General features: G+C 54.1%; 1 protein-coding gene across 3 annotated transcripts in view; it reads left to right on the forward strand.

The window, feature by feature from the left end:
* The window catches only part of CDK18 (cyclin dependent kinase 18), a 40,087-nt gene that overhangs the window by 10,150 nt on the left and 7,251 nt on the right, over positions 1-22,686 (forward strand). For 2 of the 3 annotated variants that reach the window (XM_052815256.1, XM_052815255.1), the window contains exons 2-10: positions 11,149-11,303; positions 18,074-18,219; positions 18,588-18,713; positions 20,837-20,893; positions 21,141-21,255; positions 21,384-21,478; positions 21,585-21,647; positions 22,071-22,194; positions 22,282-22,402. In XM_052815256.1, coding sequence (XP_052671216.1) covers positions 11,180-11,303; positions 18,074-18,219; positions 18,588-18,713; positions 20,837-20,893; positions 21,141-21,255; positions 21,384-21,478; positions 21,585-21,647; positions 22,071-22,194; positions 22,282-22,402 — 971 coding nt within the window. In that variant the 5' untranslated portion in view covers positions 11,149-11,179. Of the gene's footprint in view, positions 1-3,248; positions 3,275-11,148; positions 11,304-18,073; positions 18,220-18,587; positions 18,714-20,836; positions 20,894-21,140; positions 21,256-21,383; positions 21,479-21,584; positions 21,648-22,070; positions 22,195-22,281; positions 22,403-22,686 lie in introns of those variants that run through there. The other variant, XM_052815254.1, reaches the window with a different exon arrangement.

Consider the following 22,686-nt stretch of genomic DNA (forward strand, 5'->3'; position numbering starts at 1 on the left):
GCAGCACGGACACAGCAGGACAACGTGATCTGCAAGCTCATCCCTGTCCTGGGCTGCCCAGAGGGAGGGAGGTACACCGGAGGATGTCAGGATGAGGAGCCAAGGGGAAGGAGTGTCTCTGCATCTCAGCCCAGCCTCCTGTCTTTCTGCTCTCCCAGCTCTTTCGAAGGAAGCTGGTGGAGGAGGCAAGACTGAGAAGGTTTTGCTATACGGGCACACATGCAAGCTGGTTGGCAACCCCCAGAACTCAGGAGCTGCTGTACATCTGGGGGAGGCCCTCATTTAATGTCTAGTCAAATCCTAAGCGGAGCAGGACCATTTGAGGATCCACTTCATTTGCTTTCACTAGCTGTTCCCTGAGACATTTACTACTGTGAAAATCTCTTTTGGTGTTTGTTTCTGCATGATTCCTTCCCTGCATGTGGCCCAGACAATGTCTGGTTTTCACTGTGTTGCCCAACCCCTGGCTCTTTGCAAAGTGGAAATGCTTCATGTGCAGAAATAAGGAGTGTAGTGTTCTTGGCGGTGGTATCAGCGCTGAGATCTGAGAAGTCAGAGAAGGAGTGGCGGGGACACTTGGCTCCCTTCAGGTTATGGAGAAAAACTTGAACATTGAAATGGGGAGAGGGGAGAGGGCACGGCGGACAGGAGAGCAGGTGAAATCCTTCCATACAGGAGCAGCTTTAAGAGTTTGCAGCAGCAGGGCACAAGTCGTGCATCCCCCCGAGGCAGGCAAAGCGCTGTCGGCTTTCAAGGTGGTGCAGTGCACGGGCCAGGGGCAAGGGAGAACCATCCCTGGAGGCTGCTCCTGCTGATGCAAGGGTGTCTCAAAGCCTGGCATCTAGGCAGCAACACGGAGCTCTTGCCAAGTTCGCTGCCTCAACACAGTGCTCTTATCGCACTGGGATCCTTGGCAGCCGCCTCTTGGCTCAGGAGGCTTTTTAAATCTCCTGCCTTCCTCCAGCCTTGACAGGAGCTTAGTAGAGCAGAAGTCCCTTATCACCAGCCGGAGCAAGGACTTGAGCAATCCCTTCTCTCATCGTGAGGATGAGGTGTGGGCTCTGGATCTGGGAAGCCAAGCCAAGCCAGAAAGATCGCACGGATGCCCACCTGCACATCTCACCCCTGGCTGGGGCTCTAAGCACCACTGCGGTAATCGTGATAAGGAAGGGTCCCAAAAAAAGATATTGCAGCATTACTCTTCCCATTATGGGGGAGACGGGGATGCCAAAAGTAATTGCAGTTTGTGCTGTGCTTTGAAATCCTCCCGATTCTTCAAGAGTTGGCTCGTCATGCTCCCTACCTGTGTGGCTGCATTTCCCTCCCATCTGAGGGAGAAATACATACACACACGTGCGCAAAGCCCTCCAAGGATGGGTGCACAACTGGTTTAAGATTAAGTACCAGATTAATGCAATCCTTGGCAGGGAAGTAGACTCGCAGTGTTTGCTCACTACCTTACTACCATGTGACTATTCCAGAGCTTTAAATAAAACAGATTTGAAACCCTGCTGCAAGGAGTTTTATGTGCCTAATGCCAAACAGTGGTACCGCTGCTCCAGAGCACAGTCGTGGGGAGAAACCCAGCCCGTAGCTGGTACTGTAAACTCTGCTGGAGTGGGGAGAAGTGGGTCAGGAACACCGGCCCCTTTCATTCATTTCTTTTCCTGTTGCTGCAGAAAGACCTGTCCGAGGGTGGTGGGGGGCTGGTTTACTGGCAGTGTCAGCTCCAAGGAGCTGCTGGATATGAGCTGGGAGCTTGCTGGGGGAGGAAGGACCGCTAACCCCGTATGAAGCTGTTTGTACAGTCTCTCCATCTCCTCCTCCCATTGCCAGGGCTGGGTGGCATAGAAATCCAGATACCTACGGATTGTAGAGCGTAACTGGCAGAGGTCTCAGCCCTTTTGCAAGTGCAGTTTATCAGGGTAGAGCAAGACAAGCTGGGCTCTGTGCATTTCTAGTCTCCTAGAAAATGTGTGGCGAAGAGCCGAGCTCTTAATTGCTTTGAGTGCTTGTGGTTGTCCCGCTTCTTATAAATGTTGTGCTTCTGTTTGTATCAAAACTGTTTTCTGTTTTTCTGGGAAATTCGGTCCTGTCAAGATCCTTTGATACCAGGGTTCCTCTGGTAAGACTTTTCACGAGGATCTGGCTTTCATTTCTTCTCTTCACCTTTTCGTTGTGCGTTGGTTGCTGTCCCCCTCCTTTTCTTTGCACCAGAGGTAGCTGCATTTCACGAATTCCGCGCAACTATCAGGTGTACAGGATGCAGCTTCTGTTTCTTTAAATACCTCCCTAGGAATGCTTTTAGAAAGGGGACCCGGGCAGCAGGACTGTGTGATCCCTCTGCTCAGCTGTCCCTGCGGGGCTGAAGCAGCGTGATGCCAGCTGAACTGTGATCACACCCCTGGGCAGCAGGTCGAAGCCGACTCCTGTGTCTGCCTTCCACATCGCAGCTGAAGAAATGAATGACCCCCAGTCCTCATTTTGCACTGATACCTTCCTTTCAGCCCATGTTCTCGCATGCCAGAAAGAGAGGCCTTGGGTGGAAGATGAAATCAGGGGTCACAGAAGGAAAATTCCAGTATTTTCTGTTAAAAAGAGAGAGAGAGAACCTCTCCTGGCTCCTCCTGACCACTGCAGGGAAAGCGAATCCTGGCTTTCCGTGAGCTCTTGTCTGCGTGGCAATCGCAGATGAGCTTGCAGCTCTGGGAGCTCTGTGTGGGCTGGGGAAAGAACGAAAGCTCTAATTAAAAAAAAAAAAAAAAGAAAGGAAAAGGAGGAAATAAAATAGCAATTAAGAAGGCAGCAGACCCTACATACCCCATGCTGTCTAAGCGTGTGGATGACAGCGTTGCACAGCTTCATCCAGCGGGATGGAGCTGCAGGTGTGCTGGGGACGTTGCTGAGGGAGAGGCTCAGTGGGACTTGGTCTCTCCTGCACCAGGGATCTTCTCCCATAACGTGGATCCTCCTTCCCATCTAGCAATAAAGGAAGGGCAGGTGCTGACAGCCTCAGCCACAGGTTAAACACTCCTGGGAGAGAAAATAAGAGGCTTTGTGTTACTGAGAATGACTTTCTTTGGCAGCTGGAAGCTGGCACCCTCTTCGCTGTCTCTCCCAGCCACCTGGGAACGCTGGCTGCCAGCTGCGGGGATGACAGTGCTTGGTTTGTCTTTCTGGAGTGTCTCATTCAGCAGGATCCGTGGACGCTTTCTTGGTGGTGCTTGTATATTCAGGAGCCTCTGTCACTTTTGGGGTGTGACATGACAGCCAGGTAAGGGGAGGTGATGCTGGGAGAGGGCAGCACAGGACATCAGGTCTCCAAGGGGCTCGTGAAGAGCAGGCAGGCTTCGTAGAGAGGTCCCTGTGGTGTAGCAGGGAAGAGCCAATCTGCCTCGGATGCAGCTTGGATTGTGTTAGTTAATTGTCATTCAATAATCGTTTGAGTGTCATAAAAGGCAAGGACCAGGCTGGCTTTTGCTAGTAATGTTCCTCTTCAGTAATTACTTGTGTTGATATTGCAGTAGCTACTCACTGTGCTAGGAGCTTGGTATACACATAGTGCGATGCTTGTCGTGGAGGACATGCCCGCTGTGTAATAACAGGATGAAAGGAGAAGGTGAGTCATGGAAAAGGGGAAAGAACAGCTAAATATCATGCAGCCGATCAGCAGCACCTGCGGGAGCATACCTGAGCTGTAAATCCCAGCACAGCTCTTTGCTCCCAAGCGTCACGTTCCAGCCCGGGTCTCCTGCATCATGGTCTAGCCCCGCCGTATGAGCAGGGCAGTGCTGCCATCGCGGTGAACACTGCCAGTGGGACACGTGCCCCGAACTCCTGAGCGACCGTAAATTAAGTCTCAATAACTTGATGGTAGCTGCCATAGCAAAACCGAGTATCAAAGGGAGCGTCTGTCTCAGAGCCGAACGCAGTTGTGTTGGGTCCCAGGGGGAAAAGTCATGCACTTTTGCTGAGACTCATTTCCCGCTGCCTGCCATTCTAGTGCAAACCAGCAGCGATGGATGGGTTGGAGCAGGGGATCTGCTGATCTACAGCGGCTGCGAGTCTGGACCGCTCGTCCCCTGAAGACGATGAACGTACCATAGAAACACTGACACGACCACCTTCAGGGTGGCTCAGCAGAGCAGACAATGCGAGCACTGAGCTCCCACCCGTGACTGGGATGTCTGTGGTGGACAAACTGTTAGCAGCCTATTGTTCTTCCAGCCAAACACTGGACACTTTTCTCAGGTTAGCATCGGCTGAGGAATAAGTGCCTAGTGTTTTGAGGCTGCTGGAATAATGACCGTCATTTTAATGCCTTCCTCGGAGCTGCCCTGATCTCACAAAGAGCCGGGAATGGAAGAGCCAAGTGAGAACTGCTGACTGCACCGCACAGGGCTGTGGACACAGAGAAAGGCAAAATATACAAAGGCAGAACAAACCTCCTTTGTGTGCTCTTGTTACTGGGCTCATTGTCAGGACTCGGACAAATGGGAGTGGAAATGTGCATCTAGCAAAACAGCTTTCCTTCCCACTCTCACCCGTGCATCAAGTACAGGTTATAAAGTCTCCAGAGGCTGGGTTTGCAGGAAGTTTTCCATAGCATTCACCCTTCCCAGGCTATCTTCGTGTCTGTTTGAGTCTCAGAGATCTGTACGTGCTCCATGTGGCTTGTGCTCTGCCTGCGTTGCTGTCTCAACAACAGCTTACCACGGCCATAATTGCAATGCTGCAAATGAGGGATGGAAACCCTGCTGTGCTGGGCTCTGTACACCCCACAAACCAGGCTTCTGCCTGCAAGGGTCTCACAACTGAGGAAAATGCAAATAAACTGGAAGGGAGGAAGGATGCGTTGTCATTCTTGATTTATAGCTGGGGAAACCGAGGCATGCCAAGAGGGTCAGAGCTGGAGTGGAAGCCAGTCTTGCGCATTTGCTGCAGGATCATTTTTCCTCCCAAGCCTCCTCCAAACTGCAGACGTGAGAAGGGAGGGCAGCGATCTCCTGGCTGCCGTAATCACATTCCTGATGCACTGCATTTGTTGTACTCATGGAAGCCAGTAGTACAGGAGGAAAAAAAATTGCAACGTGCGGATGGACTGACTCCCCAGGGACCCCAAGTTCCCTTTTCAATCATGCCCAGCGCAGTCGCTGCCCTGGGATGATGGTCTTGCTGTTTGCTACAGGGCTCCTGTAGATTAATAGGAACTGATTGCACTCCCTTCCCTGCGGGATCTTGACCTCCTGGCTTTGCTCCCTGTGTAGGAGGGAAATGTCAGGCCCCCTGAATAGCAGAGCTGAGCAGCGGGAGGCAAATGTGGAGGGAGGAGAGCTGGCCTTGCTTTCTCTCCTCATCGCTCACCTTTTGGGGACAGTAATCGTGCAAACCACTCTGTCTGATGGGCACGGTCCGCTGCCCAGCGCCAAGGCTGAGCAGTATCTGGCCCCGGCTCTGCAGGGCCATGCCGGTCCTCGCTGCAGTTCAGAGCATCCTCTGTCCATCGGAACTAATCTACCCGGGCACTCGGACTGTGCTTTGCAGCATCTGCCATGGGGAGGGAGCGGCTGGGAGCTTGTTACCCCAGGGAGGATTTCATGCCGACAGCTGAGCAGCTGGGGAGACGTTCATTTGGTGGTCGGGGGCTAATATCCTTCCCTGCCCCTCTGACCTTGCCGCAGTAGGACTCCCAGCTGCCGCAGAAAATTCAGCATCGCCCCTGCTGTATGTTAGAGTCATCCCCAGCATGCTGTGATTTCCCTCTGACTCCCCAGCACAGCCCCAAATCTCTCCCTGTCCCCCTCCATACACCTCCCGAGCACCCGACTCTGGCCCTGCCGAGGAAATTGGGAGTGGAGGAGGAATTCGGCTTGTGCTGAGCTCCTGTTTGCACAGGAATGTGCACCACGGAGAGGCCGAAATCTCTCCCCTCTCCCATCGCCTGCGCACAGCGGTCTTGCCAGCTCCTGCTACTTTTCTCTGCCCCTTCTCTGTGCTGGAGCTCGGGAGGGAGCCCATCAGCTGGCCAGAAGAGAGACCGGCTGCTGGCCGGCGGAGAGGGCTGCTGGGCACATGGGCGATGCTGCTGAGCTTTTGTTGGGTCTGACTTTTGTCTCCATGCCTTGCAATGTGAGGAGGGGCACGTATTCAACCGGTGCCTCGATTCTCTGTTTGTTTAGCCCTGTAGCCACATTCAGCATTGCATGATAGCTGTGTTTGCAGAGCAAATAGGGCGCTACGAGCAGAATTCACCATTTCTCTGATACTTGCAGGAGTGAATCAATGCTACCTAATAGCTAGAAGCATGAGCCGTAACTGCTGAGTAGGACTGTTCATTTTGCCTTGTAAACACAACTGTTAATCTCTCTAGGGATAAAAAAAAAAAAAAAAAAAAGGCTTAAAACCGCCATACTGTTCCCTCCAAGCCTTCCACCCTTTCAGCTGGGAAATGGGGGCAGGAGTCTGTTAAAATGGTAGAAAAAAAGGGAGCCACTTATCATTTGTGAAAAGCAATAAAGTGGTTGTTGGTTGAAAGCCTTGCTTCCAAGCCCCTGCAATACGCTGAAGGAGAAAGGGGACAGTTTCATACACTGATGATGGCTTGTCTGTGCCTAAAATACCTGTCCCTTGAATTCCACAGCAGAGAGCCAGCGGGTTTTGCTGTACAAATGCAAGAGAGATTCATGTGGATAGTCACAGCCCAAATGCCTATGGGAATAGTGAAAAATAGTGAGCGCAGTTATTGCTAAGGCAGCAAATACGGCTTTGAATGCAGTGTTTAAAGAATCATTAACATCTTGTCTTGATCATGTGATGAGCTTTCCTGACAGGATTCAGCTTTGGGCTCTTTGAAGTGTTTTAGCCAAGTATTTACTCTCTGACTACATTACAGTAAATGCAGATCATTCACACTGCTGGCTTTAATCCCTGTTCCTTGGCCAAATTCCAACTTGAGTGATTTCATTTTTGCCTGTTGATGCCTAAATTCCTTATTGCCATTTTAGACTGCTGCTTCTACCCGTCGTGTCCTACCATGCAACGTTATGTTTCTGCATGTTGTTAGTCAGCCGGCGTCTTCCATCCCAGAGGTGACTGCAGTTCAGGGGTTGCTGTAATTCCCTTCAAGATCCTTCAGGCTGTAAAACAAGTGATGTCATTGCTTTGCTTAGCAAGTGTCACTTTCTCTCAGAAAGTCAATAAATGCCTCCACTTCCTTTACTCCAGTACTGCGAAACGTGGTGGAAAACAAGAGGCAGTCGCTAGCAATTCTTCCTTTGAAATCCATGCCGTGGGAGAGGGCTGGGCTGCTCCGTTCAGCTGTAAAAGGGGATACCTTCTCTTAAAAGAAATGCAGCCGGAGGGTGGACGAAGCCCCTCGCACCCTGGGGGGCTGCCCACGGCAGTGTGCGAGGAGGGGTGCCCTCCGGGGACCCCCCACTCCCTGCCCCATGCGATGTGCTTCAGCCTTCTAGCATGCAGGTCGCGGGATGCTCCGCTTGCAGGAGGGGAGCAAATCCCAGCTTTAGGGCACCTGGATCCAAATGGCCACTCGGGGCAGGACAAATTCCTCTCTGGGAGGAGCGGAGGGCTGAGGACAAGAACAGTCCCATAAATTCCAGCTGACAAACGCTTTAATGTGAACTCCCTCACCAGATGCCGAGTAGGTCCAGGTCTAGCTGGAAAAAACAGCCACAATTGCACAGAGCCATAAAGATAATGAGTGCAGGGCAGGCTTGTGCATAGCAGGAGAGGTAGCTAGCCATGTCGGTGCTATTTTTACCCCACCCCGCTTCCTCTGCGAGGAGGTTTATATTTAGCAGCCTGTAGCTGCTGGCACTCTGGTAGGTGGCAAGGGGTGGGGGAAGGATTCGGACTGCAATTTGTGGAGCACAGATTTTTGTCAGTGCAAAGCTGTTTGCCTTCTAAACCATTTGCACCTTTCTGAGGAGGGTGAGCGGACAGGGAGGGAGATGGAAAGACCCCTTCCCCTCATCCTCCTCCTCATTCACCTGAAGATGGAGTATCTTTTATGTTCCCTGTATCTTTCCCGGTCCTGGAGTCAGGGGCCCTTCGGGACATTATGGATGGGCTTGGTGGGGGATTGTCAGAGCAGGAATTGCTCAGCAGCTTGTGCTGAGCACCTTCCCGTGACCTTCTGGTCCTGTGGTGTGGCTTGCTGTCTTGAGCATCCCATGCCACTCACTCCCTGCCAGGGTGGGACTTTGTCCCCAGCACAGCGGGGTGACTGCTGTCCTTTGGGCACGGCAGGCGCGGGGGGGCTTGAGCGGCTCTGCAGCAGCCCCCAGCCCACCAGCCCAGTCCCTCCCAGTCCCAGGTGGGGTGCCCTTTCCAAAAGGGCAGGAAAGGGGATGGTGCTCAGGGTTGGGATCTGTCCTCCTTGGTCCTGCAAGTGTGTTATCCAGGAGCTGGATAGCCTTCTTTCATCCACTGTTAGGGGTGCACAGCATTGCTAAATCTCTCTTGAAACACAGCCTTCCTCTCCAAGCTGTGATTTAAGCATCTTGGGGGACTGGCGAGGGGCAATCTCATGCAACTCTATCTCTCTTCCCTGCCAGTTTCTAGTGAAAGCAGCCTGATACCTTCGGGTGGATTTGAAGTCAGGTAATTGCAGCACTTGCTGCTGCGAGTGTGTCCTTGCACTTGCTGTGTTACGGCCACGTGCAAGGATCACTCAGGATGCTACCAGAGTGCAGTTCCTTAGTGTAACCTTCACCAGAGATGTGTGGAAACTTGCTTATGCCCTCATTTGAAAGAATAATCGGTGGGGCTTATCTGAACATTAACGTGGAATGATTGTCTTTTGTTTGAGCCTCTGATGTACCTGCTGGGAGCATCCCGGATTTCCCCTCAGCTCCTGTTTCCTGTATGGGAGTAAAACAGTGCCTAGCACAGGACCCTCTGTAGCTTTTACTAGTACCACTTCAGCAGTGTCAGCATGCACAGCTGGAGCAAAACACTTCAGGTCTGTTTAGTTCCTTGGGTGCCTGCAACAGTAGCGGCATTTCCACACGCCAGCAGTGCCTGGGTTAAAACTTGCTTAGCTTGCAAGGTAGGGAGCCAGATCAGAGCCATGGGCTGGGAAAATGGGCTCCAAGGTAAGTGTCAAGCTTTGCCTTCCCTTCAGAAGGAACAGCACTGCTTGGAGACTTTATTCTTGGCCACGAGGAAGGCACCAGCATGGAGACTTTGTTAACGCAGCATTCACTAGTGCCAACATCTTTGTTGTCAAAGCATGTTTCTGTAGTGCTGAGAAAACATTTAAATGTCTGAAGCCTGAAGTGGATGTGTCTAGCATCCTCCTGCCTCGCTTTGCAACTCAAAGCAGCCTCCAGTCTCCCTTCCCACCCCCAGCCAAATACCCCAGCCCTGATTCCAGGTACACAAGCATTGCTGGCGAGCCTTCAGCTTTAGGTTTTTGCAGCTTTAAAGGTGGGAGATGAGTGGGGATGGTTGAGGGGGGTGAGTCCCCAGGATTCAGGTGAATCCCAGGGATTTTCAGGGGATTGCACCCACAGCAGGGTGCCATGCCTCACAGCAGAGCGTGGCAGACACCCAAACGGAGTGTTTATATTGCTGACGGATAATCTTTTAAGCTTTCAGATGCAGGCGTGTCAACCCAAGTGTTCCCGTTGCCCTGGCGACGCGATGCATTAGCTCCCGGATGCTGTGTCTGATCGCATCAGTCCGGAATGTGATCACCGGTTGTTTGTGCTGATAAGCCCCGGGGGGGGGGGCTGGGAAGGAGTGGGGAGAGCCAGGGAAGAGGGCTGCTCAGCTGTAGCAGGGACACCCAGGAGTAAGGGGGGCCCGACCTGCTCCAGGGTTGCGGGAGAAGTTGCGGGATGTGTGCGTGTCGGTGCAGGAAAGAGCCGCTCTGTGTAGCTTTGATGCCTCTTTGGTACCAAGGGATGATCTTTCCCTTAAGATCCCCCCTTGGGTTGGTGGGTGAGAGTAGCATTAAAGGAGGCGAGTGCATTTAATGGAAAATCCCCCGCCAGACAGGTTAGAGGGTTGAGACGATAAAGGCTGGTGGAGGAGCATCATCAGATTGGGAAGGGGCGAGGGACAGACCCAAACCTCCTCAGGCCTGGGACTGGAAGGGGCAGAGCTGTGGCTGGTTGGGGGTGAGACACCGATGTCTGCAGGTCCAGGGGACAGGGAGCATGGGCTGTTTGCTGGGTCCGTGCTCGGCAGGAGGAATAACACCGGAGTGCAGCGGGGCCGGTGCTGAAGTCCAAACCATCCACAGACAGCTCTTGCAGCCCGGTCCCAGCTGCGCTGCTGAGCTACAGACAGGCCTGGCAAGAGCCGAAGTAGGAAAGGCAAAGCGGCGTGTGGCTCCGAGACGCCCAGAGCAAACTCCCTCAGCCTGCTCGCGTGGCTGCTCAGACTCAGCATGCTTCGCCATGTGCCCCTTGAGGGTTTTCTTCATTTAAGGGTTTTATTGCTTTAATCAGATCCCTGGCTAAGGCGATTCTAATGCCCGTACAGGATGAGTCATTCAAGAGCTTGTGAGCAAGCTGTGAGCTTGAAGCATCTCCCCTTACTGTGGCTCTTGGGGATCCCCCCGGCCGGTACTGGCCCCACTCAGAATTTTGCTGCTGGCTCAGAAAGTCTTTCGTGCAAGGGCAAAGCAGAGACCAAACTGCCAGGGGAGAGGTGCCTCCTTGTACAGGGAAGAGTGTGGTATTGAATCTTTACCATCACTGTTTACTCTTTCTTGCTTTCCTTTTATTTCTACCCTGCTTTTCCCTGTTCCAGGCATTCCTGGAGTTTCCAAGGATGCTGTAAGGCGCAGCCTGTATTGGTACTTGCGATGCAGTGTGCACAGCCCTGCCCTGGGCTCATCTCTGGTAACTAGCTCAGAAAAATCTCCCTGCACCTCTTGACCACAGTCAGCTCCTAAAGACATGAGGAACCCGATTCCCTTGGTGACCATGTGGCTCCTCTTTTGCTCTGACACAGCAGCGGTGCCTTGGAGAAGAGGATGTTCCCGGGGACCCCTGCAGATCCCCAGCAGGGGAAATTCGGGTCGGGGTGCTGCCAGCCCTGAAGAGCAGGAGCTGTGGGGCTGGGGGGCCATCCCGTGCATCGTCCAGCCCTCTCAGCCTGCTCTCTCCCCTGCAGGGCTCTGCCATCCCTCGCAGCACAAGGTAAAATGAACAAGATGAAAAACTTCAAGCGGAGGTTTTCACTCTCGGTTCCTCGGACGGAGACCATCGAGGAGTCACTGACAGAGTTCACGGAGCAGTTCAACCAGCTCAACAACAGAAGGAATGAAGGTAAGGAGCCCCTGGGCCCCTACCGCGGTGCTGGGGCCGGTCGAGAGCATCTGGGGTCAGCGCTGCCAGCAAGCATCTCCACTCCAGCCCCCCCGGCCTTTCTCTGGGTGTGCTGAGGTGTGGAAAGTTACTGCCCCTTTGTCTGTGTTGCTTTCCCCATCTATCCAGCAGGACTAATAACACCTTGTCATTAAATCTGATCTGAAGAGAGATTTATACTTGCATAAGGAAAGCCTTATAGGAGGGAAAGGTATCTGCACAAAAAGGAGAGGGATGACACATCTGTGGTTAAGGTAGAGAGTGTGAAAGCGTGGGATCTCCTCCTGCCTGCCCAGAAGTGACAGTGGTGTTTGAGCCCTCGCCAAGGCTCTGGGCTGATGCTTCCACCCAGCCAAAGGGGCTGCTCTCTCTGTTCAGGGGCTCGCCGAACCATCTTTTGCTCCTGGACCCACAGCCTTCTCCTGGGGTGCAGTTTTCAAGGTCCCAGGGAGCAGGGAGGTTTAGGGTTAACACCTCCATGAGCAGAACAGGGCACATCCCTTCTGCAAACAGAGCAGCCGCCTCACTGCAGGCTGGGGCAGGCTCTGCTGTCTCTGGCTATGGGCATATCAAGGGAGAGGCAACGCTCGAGGCATAAACTGGGAGCAGATCATGCCAAGACGGCCGTGCACGGACAAGCAGGCAGAGCCGCTGACAGGCAGGCGCTTGGAAACCTGATAAAGCTAGACTTGATTCATCGGGGGGTAAATTCACTGCTGCGAGCGCAAGGCTGAACCGCTCCTGGCGATCACGTCATGCGTTTGCTGCCGCCTCCTACCAAAACAACTCGCTTTGCCACAGGCCAGCCCGTTCATGTGTCGGTGCCCTCAGCTCCGCTCAGGTCACGTTCAAGCTCTTTTTCCCCTCACCCTGCAGCCACAATTGCTAGAAACTTTTGCTGCAAGCAGGGGCTGAGGCCGTGATGTAATTGCCTGGCACTCGCATCTGCCCCAGCAGGGAGGGATCGTCTCTCTGCCAGCTAACCTGCTTGAAAGAAGAGATGCAGTAACCTAATTTAGAGCTGGCTTTCCTCACTGCTGCAGCTCCTGACGCTCTTCTTTATCCCTCCAGACACCCAGGCTGCCCTGAACAGCATCCCTTCATGGCCTCCTTCCCCGCTCCTATACACACACCCCTCCCCTCCCGCCCTAGCAAGCAGCAAGGGCTATAATTAGATTTGAGCCCTTAATTAGATGTGCGGAAGCTGCGGGGATGAAATGGTGCAAGGCTAAGAAAGTCCTGGGCGCTGACAGCTGCTCCTGCTGTTGCCTTCCTTGGGGGACTTCTGCTCTGGGATGTCTGAGCCTCGGCTCGTTATCTCCGCCGTGCAAACCGAGGCTTTGTTGGAGAGGCGATTTCCCCATTCTTCTGCTTTAATGAAGCGTCGGTCACGGTTCTTCCTTTGCCCTTGAATGGCAAACCAGTGCACGCAGCATCTGCCTATGCCCCCCGCTCCGGCTTTTGGTCTCACTCCTGAGGTAGCCAGGAAAGAATAAGAGCAAAGTGGACTGAGCCTGGGGCCAGGACTGAGGACGTTCCCGACGCTGTGGGTAGAGGCTGGACCAGTACTAGACCGTGACGTGGTAGGATTAGGAGATCCTTCTGCCTGGACCCGGGAATGCAGCAGGGACTCGGGGTCCGCCACACCACCCCGTGGGGTACGGCTCCTCGTGTGCTGCCACGGGTTGCCCCAGCGCCAGCCCCCACCGGTCGAGACCTCCCTCCCTGCGTGGACACGGCACGTCCTGGCCCCTTGCCACAGCTTTCCCTCCCAGGTGCCCCCCCTGCTCCCCACCGCACGGTTCCCGGTTTGGACCGGAGCCCTCTCCCACGCAGCACAGGCAAAACGCGCTGCCCCTGCCATACCCACCACCCGGATCCTGCTCCCTCCTGCCCGAGATCTCTTGATTAAGTTTCCCTTGGGGATTGTAAACAAGCCCGAGAAGTCACCTCCACAGTGCCCTTAATCTCGGTCTCCTGCAGGCTGCGGCTGTTGTTTATGAAGAGCCTTGACAGCCACATTTGTCTGAGGCATCTCTTCGGCTGTTTAATAAACCACTCCGGGCTGGGAGCTCTTTGCCCACATCCCTGTGCCAAGAGGACTTGGCGGGGGCTCGGCAAAGGGAAGCTGGAGGCATCAGTGCCGAGGGGCAGAGCTGGCGGGGGGGGCATGAGCCCCAGCACCCCGGGGTGAAGAGGCATGGGGGTACGGTGTGGGAGTGTGATGCTTCAGATGTGTAAGGGGATGGGATCGTTTTGGTGGTGCTGGAGGGGATGAGAAGGGGGTTTGTGTGCAAGTTGCTCTCCTGCAGGGTTTGGTGGTGAGGTTTGGACCTTGGGGAGCTGCCTGGTGCGGAGAGGGCTCTGACTTTAGTTCTCTCGGAGGTGTTGGTCTCCTCCCTTTTACAGATGGAGAAATCAAAGTGCAGAGGGGCAAAATGACTTTGGTACAGTTGTGCAGAAAGCTGGTAGCGGAGCTGAGACTAGAGCCATGGCAGTCACTCTTGTGCTGCTTCTCTTCCCCATGAAAGAGCTTTGCTTCAGGTTTCACCTTCCTTGCTCAGGATCTCTGAACGTGCCCCTGGGGCTCTCTCGGCTGTCTGCATGGCAGGCAGGCTTGCCTGCAGTGCTCTGTTCTCTCCTGGTGAGCAGATGACCTGTGACAGTTCAGGCACTGTGATCACTGGCTCCAGAAAAGAGTGCTAATCACAGCAGAGATCAGCACATCATCTTTTCTTTCATCACCTCACACAGCTCCTCAGGGAATTGCTTGCAGTTTTTATTTTCCCTCCAGCATCAGAAGTCACAGGTTATCAGCATTCACAGGTCACGGCAGTCTGCAAATCCTGCACTTTGGGGGCTGTGAGTGCCTCCGCCTGTCCTTGGGGAGGAGGGTGATGCAGAGGCCAGAAGACCTTCTCGTGAAATGCTCCAAGAGCATGTGCAGAGCTGCTCTGGCTCTGGCAACAGGACACGGCAAGGCCTTCTCGTGGGTAGAGCCCTGCCTCGTCTGTCGGTGATCCGGTGGGAAATCCCCGGCTCTGTCCTCTCCGTCCCGTAATTCTCATGACTTCACCCGCAGAGGCTGATAAAACAAGGTCTGAGAGAAGCAGAGCTGGCAAATGGAAAAGCAAACAGCTTTCCAGCCTGGACACATCCCGTCACAGGCAATGTCACCTTGGCGGCGTCTGACAATGCAGGGAGGGAAAGGGGGTGCCTGTGGTCAGAGCCTGATTTACTCGCAGCCTGCCTCGGGGCGGCCGATGCCCCCCCACCCTGCCGTGCATCCCTCCCCTGGGCAGCACAGCCTGTCCTCGGCCACGGCGGCTGCTCAGCTGCAGAGACAGAGGTGGAAGAAAGCCCCTGGGTTAAGGAGAGCCCAGGCTGGGCTCTGTGCAGTATCTGATGTCCTCGAGAAAGGCCAGCACCATCTCCTCATCCTCAGAGATGAGGAACCTTCTCCGCGGCTGCTCCAGCCTCACATTAAGGCTGAAGGCAGGGAGGCTCCTTCCTTTCCTCCTGGGCTTCCCCAGTCACCCATTCCTCTCCATACTCCGGATTTTCAGAGGTATGAGGTCTTGGTGTCTCCCATTTGCTTTGATAAGAGCTGGTGGCATTCAGCAACAGCTCCTATCTATGCCAAGGCTTTGCCCCAAAACAGCTACCTGATCTGTCCTCCGAGGCCAGAGAAGGTCTCAGTATTTGTGCTGCAAAGCCCGTGTAACTCCTGGTTTGCAATGGCATAAATCAGAGCTAGATCTGGCCTTTGGAGTGCAAGGCCACAAAGAAGTGATGATGAGGGGGAGGAAGGAGGATGAATAATCCAAGATCTGAGTGCAGCCCTGCCTCATGAGTGTAACAGAGCTTTGAGAGGAGAGTTCACACTTAGCAAAGTAATTAAAAGTTGTAAGTCAGGCAAGCAGTGAAGGGTTCTGGCCCCTTTCCTTGGGAGATCAAAGCTTGTTTTGGCAGAGGCAGTGTTTAAATATATTTATAAAAAAAGGCGGGAGGCTCGTCAAAGGCAGCCGCCGTGTCTGCGGTCTCACTTTAATTTGCTTTGATATCCCATGCAGCCTCATTATTTGCAGAGTGTCAGGGATCACCATAATCCACATGAAATGCCGAGCAGAATCAAACAGGCCCTCACGTTTGCATGCCCACAGCTTCACGTCTTCTCCCGCGAGCACCCGGCAAGGTCCTCCAAGCACAGGGGCAACCCCAGCCCTGCGAGAGCATCTCTGCGGGACTGGGTATCTCTGGGTGCTGGGGGCACCTCGCAACAACACAGGACGGACTGGGCTGGGACCTCCCGCCTGCCCTTTCTGGCCCCAGGGCAGCCAAAACACTTTTTCCCTCATCTCTGCAAGTCTTCTGTGTATTTTTACGTGTTTTTCCCATCCTGCGGTAGTTTACATCATTTGCATATCCCATTCCTCTTTGCATGCGCTGGAATGTCCAGTTTGTCGTTTTACCTCTGGCTTTACATCTGGTGCTCTTGTAGATGAGGAGAGATTGACGCTAATGTACCTGGTGGGTTGCTGGTTCAGAGGGACAGTGCTGCTGGTTTGCACCTTTCAGGGCAGGCTGCATCTTTTCCCAAGACTTTGGGCTTGTTTACCTATGGGAACCAGCACAAATTCACCCAAACTATCATTTAAAGTGGATTAGTTGAACTCCATTCAGTCAGATTTTAAATGGCCTTTGGGGGTTCTTTTTGATAATTTACTTAGGAAATGAGCAAGTTAAAAAGATTTGATCCAGTTTGATCCACGTTAACTTCATTCCTGTGATTAATTCAGGGTAAGTTTCCAAACTGTTCCTGCACAAACAGATGGCCAGAAAGGGACAGGGACCAGAGTCCTGCAGCGGTCCTGGGAGAAGGGGTGACTCTGTGCCTGGTTCTTGCCTGGCTGCCCAAAACCTCCTGGCACTGTTTGAGATGCTCCCGAGCCCAGTGGCGTGGGCTGAACCCATCCCTTAGGTGCGGGCTGTCTATCGAGGACGCCCTGCATCCCTTAGCTCACGGGTCCCCTGGTCCCCCAGTGACCGTGGCACAAAACCACGTCTTTTCCCAGGTCACTTGCCTGCCACATCTCATCCATCAGATGAGCAAACTGCAGCCAGGTCTCAGCCCTGCTCACCACCCCGTGAAAGCCAGCCCTCCTTCTCCAGTCTTCAGCAATGAGATCATCGCTGGCTGCCTGAACACACTGGGATCGGTGTGCCGAAATCTGCATTAGGCATAGCAGGGGATTGTCTCTGTGCAGCTCAGGGAAGGGGCTTGGCAAGGGGCAGGGCTCAGTGGCTCAGCCTGGGACATCGCAAGTCCTCCCTGGGGAGTTTCCCTCCTGCAATGTTCCTCCTTGCTCTGGGGAAATAACTGCAGGGTGCCCGGATCCGTGGAGGACACGGGTGCTTTATGGCAGAGCCCTTGGACCCTGTGTAGCTGCAAAGTTTAGACGAGAAGGGAGAGCTGTGTGGCCACCAGGACCGGGACAAAACAGTCGTCGCTGCTTGGCCCTACACCTTTTCAGAGGGAGATGCATCCCTCCCTTGGGGAGGTGGTTCTCCTCCATCCCAGCACATCCAGTTAGCCCTGGCTCCTCCCTCCCAGCATACCCAGTTAGCGCTGCCTCCCTCTGAATGGCATCCATGTGAGTCGGGGGAATCCACTTCACTGGGGTCCAGGCGACCTGCATTGAACTCGTCAGTGTTTTGCTGTGCCAATGTCCGGGTCTATGCGTGCCAGAATATTCCTACCAACCAGCTGGTAATTACAGAATGAGGAGGTTTAAGTGCAAGCCTCAAACTGGAGACCAGAGGGAGCTCAATGGCTTATTTTGTTCTGATTTCTTGCTCCTTTCAGGGTTTCTTGGGCTCAGTGAGGGTTCACACCTGGAGTCCCAAGAGAAGAGTTATTTTTCTGAACTGCTTTGGTTTTCAAGAGAGCTTTTGTGCTTCTGGGGACTGTGTGTCTGGTAAAGTGCAGCAGGTTGGGGCAGGAAAGCCTGGAGTGTTTTGTTTTGCAGTAAATGACTCTGCAGCCTTTAATCCCAAACACCTTCTGAGAAACGGTCACATCCTTGGAGGAAAGTACCCTGATGTCTGTTAGTTTTGGTGGTTCCTGAGGCAGATTAGGTACGCGTGCTTGTAAGCTCCCCAGGGGCAGGGCTCTTTTTCTGTTTTGTTTTTGTATAGACCTAGCACAGAGGGATCCAGAGCCACCGTCAGGCACCAAGGTGTTCCTAAAGCGCAAATCACGTTTTGTCTAATGTGACGTTAGTGAAGATAAGGCTGGAAAGTTAAGACGAATGCTCACCCCTGCAAAACCCTGTGGTGCTGCTGCAGGGGGGTGAGCTGCCTGGTGGGTTGAGCACTGGACTGGGACGTGGGAGATCTGGGTGGCCTTGGGTGTGAAGCAGTTCCCCTCTCTGCATCCCCCTCCCCATCTGTCAAAAGAGACCTTCATTGCAGGGGGCTGCCTGAGGGCACTTTGGGGGTGCTGCTGAGCAGAGCTGTGTCAGTGGCGATGCACCAGGGGTCTGGAGCAAAAAGCAGGTATTCCCTCTGCCTCCTGGATATAGAGAAGGAAGAAGACTTTCCCATGGCCCCAGAGCATCTCCGGACCTCCCTGCCCTGCTCTCACTCTCTTTTCTCCAAAGCAAGCGCCTTGGGCCTTGGCACATCTGCTACCACTCCAGCGGCTTGCTCTCCTTTCTCTTTGTCCTCAGACCTGGCTCAAGGGCACCTGCAGCTGGGACATCTGGGCAGGGACTTCCGAGCAGACACCAGCCCCATCTCCCCCTCTGAGGTGGAAGGCCAGTCCCCGATGGCCGTGCGCTACCGCAACAACAACCAGCGCCGTTTCTCCATGGAGGCAAGTACTGCTGCAGGCTGGAGCGGGCAGAAGGGACGTGGCAAGTTCTGGTTGTCACCTGCCTGCTGGCTGGAAGAGCCGGTGTTTGATTCGTGGGGACCTGGCAGTCTCAGACACGAGCCCTGATGTACTCTTGGGTGCACTCAACACGACTCCCATAGTAGCCGACAAGCCCAGTGCGCATCCCCATGCACGTGCATGCATGCGCACCTTCCTTTTTCCTTTGACTAAGGGTCCCACAGATGCTGCACCCGTTGCTTCGGCATTAATACCAGCTCTGGTTAGGGAGCACTTCCCCTTGAATGTCTCTGCACAGTCCTCCTTTCATCAGATGCATTCATCACCCGCTCTTCTGGCCCTCTCCGCAGGATGTCAGCAAGCGTCTTTCCCTGCCCATGGACATCCGCCTGCCCCCCGAGTTCTTGCAGAAGCTGCAGATGGAGAGCCCGGAGTTCCCCAAGCCCCTCAGCAGGATGTCCCGACGGGCTTCCCTCGTAAGTCTCACGCTGCAGAGCGAGCAGTACCGGGCACAGCGTCTCTCTTCGTGCATACAAGTCCCAGCCAGCAGATGCATGTGCTGATTGCCACCCACCCATGCAGTCATGCCCTGCTGTGCAAGCTCACTTGTACCGTCTGTGCATCATGGAGATACACACGCACACATCCCTGCCCATGAAAATCCCTTTCTGCACGCTCCCAGCAGCACACATTCCCCCTACCTTGCACATCTGCATCTCTTCCCCCGTGTCACTCCTACGCATGCACATCTGCATACTGCTGTGCAAATCCCCAGGCCTGCACATTCCTTCACTCACCTCTGCACATACCTGGCTTTCCTCTTGGCCTGGCTCCTTCCAAATGGGAGGTGGAAAGCCTCCCGCGGTTTAGCAAGTGCCGGAGCCTCTGCTAGTTGAAATGCAAATGCCGATAAATAATGAATTAGCCTTTGCATTAGTGTTGGCATTTCGGTTTCTTTACTGCAGAGCATCAGCATATGTAGGAGCAAAAACCCGGTGCCCTGTTTACAAATGTGCAAGCTTGTGTCCTGCTGCCCAGGAGTGCTCAGTGCTATACAGATACAACAGCGAGGTCTCAGCAGGCGTCTTCAGATCTGGCATGCCTATTCAGGGAGAGGGAGGAGAAGAGGAGAGCTTGCATTTACCTGCCTGTTCTGTCTAATCAATAAAATAGACACAGCCAGAGCAATGTGCCATTAATATTCATGGTCCCCGCCATGAATAGGCATGCTCCTGCAATGCTCCCAGTATGGCTCTGGGGGGTGTACAGCACCTCAGATTGCAGCAGCCACCTCATTTCCCTGCTCAGGACACATCTGTTCCCAGGGTACACAGAGGGTTTGGGGAAGCCAAAATGGCATTAAAAAACCACTATGTTCCCTTGGGATTTGCTGGTCCAAATGCAGCCTGCAAGAAAGCAGCTGGTGAGGGCTTGGTGGTGTGGTCAGTGCTTGTTGCAAGGAAAAAGCCTTTCCGTGGGGCAGATCTGGTGAGCAGGGGATGCTGTGAGAGCATCCCAGACCTGGGGCTGCTGATTCTCCCGGCGGAGCCCTGGGCGCAGGGCAGGGGGGCTCCTTCAGTGCCTCCCCCAGGGGACCCTTTCCCTGCACAGCCCTTGTCTTTGCCTGCGGATTGACAGCTGTCCATCCAGCTCCATCTGCTGATGGTGGGCAGCATGGCACGGGCCCTTGGCTCAGGAGAGGGGGGCAGCGCTGCTGGGTTGGGGGGTCTTTAGCTGGGCTGGAGTCAGAGCCGGCTGCTGGCCTGGGATTACACCGCCACAAATCTATTTTGCGGGGGAATGGGACCGGTTTATTAAGCTTAAGGAGGAATGATTTGCCCTGGGCCTTGGGCCCTGTTGTGCTGGGAACCGTCCCCTGCCCTGGCACACAGATAATCCAGACTAACCGAGGAGGTGCCTCTGTCCCCACAGAAAACTGCGATTTCAGGGGTCTGCTAGGAGTGACACCTAAATCCGTGGTCTTGCAGTGGTTGCCCTTCTTTCACCGGGTACACAAGAGCAGGTCTCAGCAATATGTTAGAGAGTTACTGTTCCAAATGGGAAAATATCCCTTTCACGCTTGATTTAAACAGCACACAGAGAAATGAACGGAGTCAGGAAAAACCAGGACATAGGAAAGCACTCAAGAAAAGGGCTGGGCATCGGCAGCAGGATCCCACGAGGCTTCTGCCATAGAAAGGGCATCGGCTCTTTGCAAATCACAGCTCCTGTTCGACTCGGCTGCTGCTGGTGGCATGTCAGGGTGGTGGGTGAGAGGAGAAGGGAATTGCAGGGGTGGCAGCGGGAAGGGGCAGTCGTGCAGGCTGCGGCCGCCCTGGGGTACGGGATGCAGGTGCCATCCATTTCGCTTAAGCAGCCAGTGGGTTGTGAAGGTTTTCTGATTGATTGCCTGGTCACCTGCAGGGCTTCTCCAGGAAAGTAATGGACTTTATGTACTTAGATCAGCTGGGCTTCTGCATGCAAACACCTGATCTGCCCTCAAAGCTGTTACTGTCCAGTCTCCTTGACCTTCCCCCCGGAGGTGAAGCCATCCCTGGATGAGATCCCTCCCAGTGATGTTTTCCTTTCTCTCTTGCAGTCAGATATTGGGTTTGGGAAGCTGGAAACCTATGTTAAACTGGACAAACTGGGAGAGGTGAGTAGACTATGAAACCCCTGTAAGGATTTAAATTAAGTTAGAAGGGCAGCTTGAAGTGCAAAGGGCAGACTGTAGCCAAATTTCTTCAATACCTCGCAATTTTTAGACCAAGTCTTTCTGTGGACTTCAGACTTGGCCCTGTAGCTTCAAATGATCCTTCCTCCAAATGTTATGGAGTATATCAGTGTTGTGCCACGCTGGTAAATGGTCTGCATGGCTTGTATTTTCTCTCCCCCCCCCCCAGGGCACTTATGCCACTGTCTTCAAGGGACGCAGCAAGCTGACCGAAAACCTTGTTGCCCTGAAGGAAATCCGCCTGGAGCACGAGGAAGGGGCACCTTGCACGGCCATACGAGAAGGTGAGGGCAGGAGGGGCTTTTCCCCATCACAGCCCTCCTGAGCAATGCTGGCGGATTTGGGACGGGTGGTGCAGTTCGAGACGTATCCAGGTCCTGCTGCCCCAACCTGCCATCTCCTCTCCTCGCAGTGTCACTGCTGAAAAACCTGAAACACGCCAACATCGTGACCCTGCACGACATCATCCACACGGAGCGCTCCCTCACCCTCGTCTTCGAGTACCTGGTGGGTCTGGGGGGGCTTTCTGCGGCAGCAGGGGGACAGTTGCCTCTCTGCGGGTGGGCGATGGGGGCTGAGGGAAGGACAGGCTGACGTGTGCTTCCTCTTGCAGGACAACGACCTCAAACAGTACCTCGACAACTGTGGGAACCTGATGAGCGTGCACAACGTGAAGGTAAGACGGTGCTGCGGGGGACCCCGTACCCCTGCCTCTCCCCGCACGAGTGCAGTCTAGGGTGTTGCAGGGCTGGGTGAGGCTGGATACCCCTTCTCTCTTCACTTCAGCCTTCTTAACTCTTCTTTGACCTTTTTCAGCCTGCTCTGATGCTCCACCAGCTTTTCTCCAAGTCACTGCCACCCTAAATAAAATGACTGTGCATGCAGACTTTGTTCAGCCCCTTTTCTGGATTGCTGGTGATGGGCCTGAACAATGGTCTACAGTGTGTCCCACACCAGGCCGGCTTCGAGGGATCTTTCCCGGCCATGACTTTTAAGAGCCCTTGAGACAGACTCATTTTTGGTGCCGAGCCCTTGAGACAGACTCATTTTTGGTGCCCACGTTCCAGTGCTAAATGCCAGCCCCTTCTCCTCCCCACAGATCTTCATGTTCCAGCTGCTGCGTGGTCTGGCTTACTGTCACGGGAGAAAGATCCTGCACCGAGACCTCAAACCCCAGAACCTGCTCATCAACGAGAGAGGAGAGCTCAAGCTGGCTGACTTTGGTAGGTGGACCTCTCTGGGGAAGATGCAGCATTGCAAGAAGGTGCAGCTAGGTGCAGCTCCTTGACGCCCATCCCCTTCATCCTCAGGACTAGCCAGAGCCAAGTCAGTCCCTACAAAAACGTATTCTAATGAAGTGGTCACGCTGTGGTACCGGCCCCCCGATGTCCTGCTGGGATCTACTGAATATTCCACACCCATCGACATGTGGTGAGCCACGGGTCCAAACCGAGCTTCCCAGGGTCTCCGAGACGGTGGGTCGGGCATTTCCATCCGTCTGCCAGTGCAGCACCATACGTGCCCACGGTGCTGGTGACACCAGAGGGTGGTGGGCTCTCCCAGGGACCACGCTGTTTTCCGTGTCCCCTGGGGTTCAAGGTCTTTGGAGCACACTGTCCACATCAGGGGTGAATGGTTACCCGTAACAGAGAAGGGATGCAGCTCCTGGAGCTCATTTCCCTCTCCAGGAGCCTCAGCCCTGGCCAAGGGGTGGT

The sequence above is a fragment of the Harpia harpyja genome, chromosome 19, assembly GCF_026419915.1.
Source record: "Harpia harpyja isolate bHarHar1 chromosome 19, bHarHar1 primary haplotype, whole genome shotgun sequence".
Taxonomy (NCBI): Eukaryota; Metazoa; Chordata; class Aves; order Accipitriformes; family Accipitridae; genus Harpia; species Harpia harpyja.